Source organism: Cebus imitator, unplaced genomic scaffold (genome assembly GCF_001604975.1).
Source record: "Cebus imitator isolate Cc_AM_T3 unplaced genomic scaffold, Cebus_imitator-1.0 Scaffold13, whole genome shotgun sequence".
NCBI lineage: Eukaryota > Metazoa > Chordata > Mammalia > Primates > Cebidae > Cebus > Cebus imitator.
Window position 1 is genome coordinate 11,093,800 of NW_016107328.1, and position 5,000 is coordinate 11,098,799.

At 41.0% G+C, this 5,000-nt stretch overlaps 1 protein-coding gene across 3 annotated transcripts in view; it reads right to left on the minus strand.

Annotated features, from left to right (window-relative positions):
• The window catches only part of ZFYVE26 (zinc finger FYVE-type containing 26), a 67,342-nt gene that overhangs the window by 57,000 nt on the left and 5,342 nt on the right, over positions 1–5,000 (minus strand). For all 3 annotated transcript variants that reach the window (XM_037728731.1, XM_017499391.2, XM_017499381.2), the window contains exons 4-5: positions 2,238–2,327; positions 445–970 (exon numbers count right to left, since the gene is read on the minus strand). In XM_037728731.1, coding sequence (XP_037584659.1) covers positions 445–970; positions 2,238–2,327 — 616 coding nt within the window. The remainder of the gene's footprint in view (positions 1–444; positions 971–2,237; positions 2,328–5,000) is intronic.

A 5,000-nucleotide genomic window follows, 5' to 3' on the forward strand; every position in this document is an offset into this window, starting at 1 on the left:
TTTTTTTTTTTGGAGATAGGATCTCATTCTGTCATGCAGGCTGGAATACAGTGGTGCAAACATGGCTCACTGCCTCAAACTCCTGAACTCAGTGATCTTCCTGCCTCAGCCTTCTGAGTAATTTGGACCACAGGTGTGCGCCACCAAGACTGGCTAATTAAAAAAATTTTTTTGTAGAGATGAGAACTCACTATGTTGCAGAGGCTGGTCTCGAACTCCTGGCCTCACATGATCCTCCTTGCCTTGGCCTCCCAAAATGCTAGGATTATAAGCCTGAGCCACTATGCCAGGCCTGTACTTTTACAAAAGAGCATCATACCCATTTTTGCTTAGCCTCCCCTATTAGATGTCCTAAGCAACCTGGAAGGCACGTCTAGAGACTCCAGTGAGGCTGGGCATACTGGGATTACCGAAACTAAAGGAGCAGCAGCAAAGGGAACACACCTTTTCCAGAGGCTGTAGCCCTCGATGGCTTTTCTGTGACCTTCTCTGCATAGGTATGGCCGTAAAGGGACACCAGGCCCCGGCTGGCCTTGTGCAGCAGGCAGCTGAGCACCCGCTCCTCCCGCAGGGGACTCCCCTCAGTCCTGCAGGCCTCTAGTAGTTCCTCACACAGAAGACGCAACTCAGCCCCAAATGGTTCTGCAGGGCAACGCAGAGTCTGCAGGGCTGCATAGATGGCATCAACTACCCCAGGGGGTGCTGCTGAATCAGGGCCCTGCAAAGCCCTCAATGCCTTTCGAATGAGGTCCACCAGTGCATTCTGCAGAGGCCAATGACAGAGGCTAGTGCCATCATTCTCCCCAAGCAGGAGCTCCAGCAGGGCCTGTGCTGGCTGGGGGGACTGCCTCAGAAGATCCCAGAGCGCAGAGACAGCTTCGGAGCTGAGACGAGGAGTCCAGCTCTCCCTCCTCGGATTTCCGTCAGGCCCGGGGCCTATTGAACCTTGTGATAAGGTCTCACACAGCTCCTAAATAGAGGATGAAGAGAGGGGTGGGTGGTGGGGATGTTATCACTTGTGTGCCTTCATGCTTTCCTCTTTTTTGGCTTATTTATGTAATAGTAGCAGTAGCAAATACTTCTGTAGTAGTTACTATGTGTCAGACACTGTTCTAAGGCCTTTTACACAGAAAAATCAAATTAATCCTTACAATAGTCTTCAGAGGAAGACACTATTATTACTCCTATTTTACAGATGATGACATGGAGGCTGGGAGAGATGGACTCAATTGCCCAGGGCCTCCACACTCAAGTTAATCCCACCTCACTGCCTCCAAAATGTGTACTGTGATGTGAATCAAGGTCTGCCAACTCACAGACTAGGTAAGACATTATGCCCATCTAAAGGCATTTACATTCAATTTTTAAAAGAACATCAGTTTTTAATCCTTGAACTAAATCCTAGCCATGCTTTTAGCCCATTCGTTAACCTTCCATAAAACCTTCTTCAATACCTCTAACCCATACGACTTCAGTGTACTTAAAATTAGTACCATATGATTTAACACAAAATTGTGCATGTTTCAGTCCTTCTTCCTCAGTCACCTAAAAGCAAGAACCTCTAGAGCCTGTCCTGTTTGTAGGGTGAGGATACAGGGAGAGAAGGGGGTGAGAACTAGGTTGTTTCCCACGCTAGAGCACCATGTCTGTAGATGGTATTCAATGATGCCTCTTCATTAACTGCCTCAGAGAAGGACTGCAAGAGTATGAGTCCTCTACCTAATACAAGTGAAAGTTCCTCTCTTAAATCCTACTGTAAATATATATTTAACTAACTGGTGGAGGGGTCATTAAGAATATAAGTACTGGGCTTCAGAATATATATATATCAGGCACTAAAGTAGTAACTGATACATGCTATAAAGATATAATTAAGACTTAGTTTGAATCTGCCCCTAGAAGGTTAAGAGAATTAACTCTAACACATTCAGTGAACCTGTTACAGAAAAGATAGTCCACAAATATTAGTTCCTTGTTCCCTTCATACTCCCCATTATCTACTAATAAATCTTTAATTCCCAGATATACTTAGCATTTCTGGACAACCACCTCAAGAATTCTAAAATTATGTAAGATTACCCTAACTCTAAACTCTCCTCAAAGGAGCTTCTGTGTTGCCTTGCCTGAGAACAAAGTATAGCCAACATCTTGGACACCCCTCTCTGCTGGGTCCCTGGAAGCTGAGCTGCTTGAGTGACTGTCAACCTTGGGCAAATGGCACCAGAGCCCTCTCTCACCTGGAGGATATTCTCTGGAATGTCACCTTGGAGGTCTTCTGACAATAACAGAAACTCAAGCTTTCTCCGGAAAACAACTGGGAGTAACTTCTAGAAGAATCATAAGAAGGAAGCATAGAAATTAGATATATATGTTTTAGTTAACAAATTATAATTAAATATTTCTGTACAGTTATCCAGTTAGTCTTATTTCTGCTATTTCTCTAAGATAAAGTACTCTTTTTTTTTTTTGAGAGAGAGTCTTACTCTGTTGCCCAGGCTGGAGAGCAGTGGCATGATTTTAGCTCATTGCAACCTCCACTTCCCAGGTTCAAGTGATTCTCGTGCCTCAGCCTCCTGAGTAGCTGGGATTACAGGTGTGCACCACCACGCCCAGCTAATTTTTGTATTTTTAGTAAAGACAGGGTATTACCATGTTGGCCAGGCTGGTCTGGAACTCCTGACCTCAAGTGATCCACTCACCTTGGCCTCCCAAAGTGCTAAGATTACAGATGTGAGCCACCATGCCTGGCCTCTCTAAGATAAAGTACTTTTAAACACGACATTCCTGGATACGTTTTCAGATACTCTTTATAAACAAAAATAGCTAAACTTGGACATACGCCTCTCTTAAAAACTAGTACTTAAAGCCTGCAGTGATAAGCCTTAAGTACCAAGATTTGTTCATTTCATTGACTTTGTCACTTGAGGTCTTTCTCCAAGAATCTCCCTTGCTGTGTTCAAAATACCCAGCTGTGGGTAAGCCTGGGAGGGTATGGCCCACATAATCCTCTTTTGGTCCAAACCCCTATTTTTGTCATTCACTATCTGTTGAGTTTCAGTGAAAGAAGAATAACAGTAAAAGGGGAGAAATCCAATGTTTATTAAACACTTAATATATGCTGGTACCTTGCAGGTACTGTGTGCCATATTTTATTATTATCACATTTAATTTCCAAATCAAACTTGTGGCACATAGTTATATATTTTTTTACAATCATTACTAGAGGCAAAATGGTGAGGAAGTATTTTTCCAATTTTTACAAGGTGATCCCATTGTTTGTTAATGAGATACGCCATTGGAGAGGTCTAATGCATAGAGGGAAAGACTCTGACTCCTCCTGTGCCTGCTTGTTTGGCAGTAACTTATCTTCACCTGGTCCCTAACACTCAAATTGGAGTCTCCCTTTCTCCAGACACAAATAAAAATAAGAAAAGCCTGAGACTAATTCTGACAAACACTACGTTACATATGAGACATCTGTCAATCCTGCTTCTGGTTAAAGCTTCCCAAAGGTGAGTTTTATTGGAAGGCAAGGAACACCTGCAGTTCTATGTGTGTGGGTGCACGTGCATGAGGAAAGTTTAGAGCACAGACCTATCTCCATCATGTACCGTTCATCACATCGGAGGCTAATGTGACCTCATATGTTCTTGGTCTTATTTCTTCTAACCATGTGCTTCTCTAATATGTGCACCAAGGCCATGTGAATGCTTGTCTAATGCCTATGATTGGAAGTTGGTGGATAAAATTCACGCTGGGAAGCTGAGGAATAGTGCTTCCACTGAGGACTAACAGAAAAGAATAGATAAGATGTCTAGGACAGCAGGTCCTTAATAGTCTGGCTAAGATTTTATCTAGAATCCTAAAGACTGAGTAGATTATACTTATTTTACTGCTGAAACTACTTTAAACATATTCAGGATCAGCCAGGCACAGTGGCTCACGCCTGTAATCCCAGCACTTTGGGAGGCTGAGGTGGGTGGATCACCCGAGGTCAGGAGTTCGAGACCAGCCTGACCAATATGGTGAAACCCCATCTTTAAAAAAAAATAAAAAATAAAAAAAAAAAGAGAAAAAAAAATTCAGGATCATGAATGACTAACATTTATCTTTCTAAAAAAGGCAAGAATTTGCTCAGCATTTCTAAGCATGGGTTTTCTCACTGTAAGAGCAAGGCATGTTCAATGCAGAAAAATTAAATATACAAATAAGTAAACTAAAATATGTTATATATATATAAAATAGATATATGTCCAGTTAGTCTTATTTCTGCTATTTCTGTAAGATAAAGTGCTTTATCTTAGAGAGATATATATAACACATATATATTTTAGAGTGCAATATAATATACGTAACATACATTAGTTTGCTTATTTATATAATTTTACAAATTTAATTTGTAGTTATATATGAAATATGATATATATCACATGAAATTGATTATAACATAAAATATATGATACATAACACGTATTATATATGAAATATATAATATATATCACATATAGGAAATATATGATATATATGAAATATATATTTTATATATATTCTCACTGAAGAACAATTATTAAAATTGTAGTTTAAGGCCATTCGGACCATTTTCTATGCACATCTCTATGCAGGTATACCAAATCTACTTTTTTCTAAACCGCCTTTTTTCCTATACAGCAGACTATGAGCACTCTATGTTACTGAAAACTCATTTGCCAAATACTTTTGAATACTGGCATAGCATTTTACATATAGGTATACTTCCATTTAGTAACCTGCCCTATATTGTGGACATGGAATTTGTTTCCAGTTTTCCTCTAATAGAAGTGGTATAAGGCCGGGCGTGGTGGCTCAAGCCTGTAATCTCAGCACTGTGGGAGGCCAAGGCAGGTGGATCACGAGGTCAAAAGATCGAGACCATCCTGGTCAACATGGTGAAACCCCGTCTCTACTAAAAATACAAAAAATTAGCTGGGCATGGTGGCGTGTGCCTGTAATCCCAGCGACTC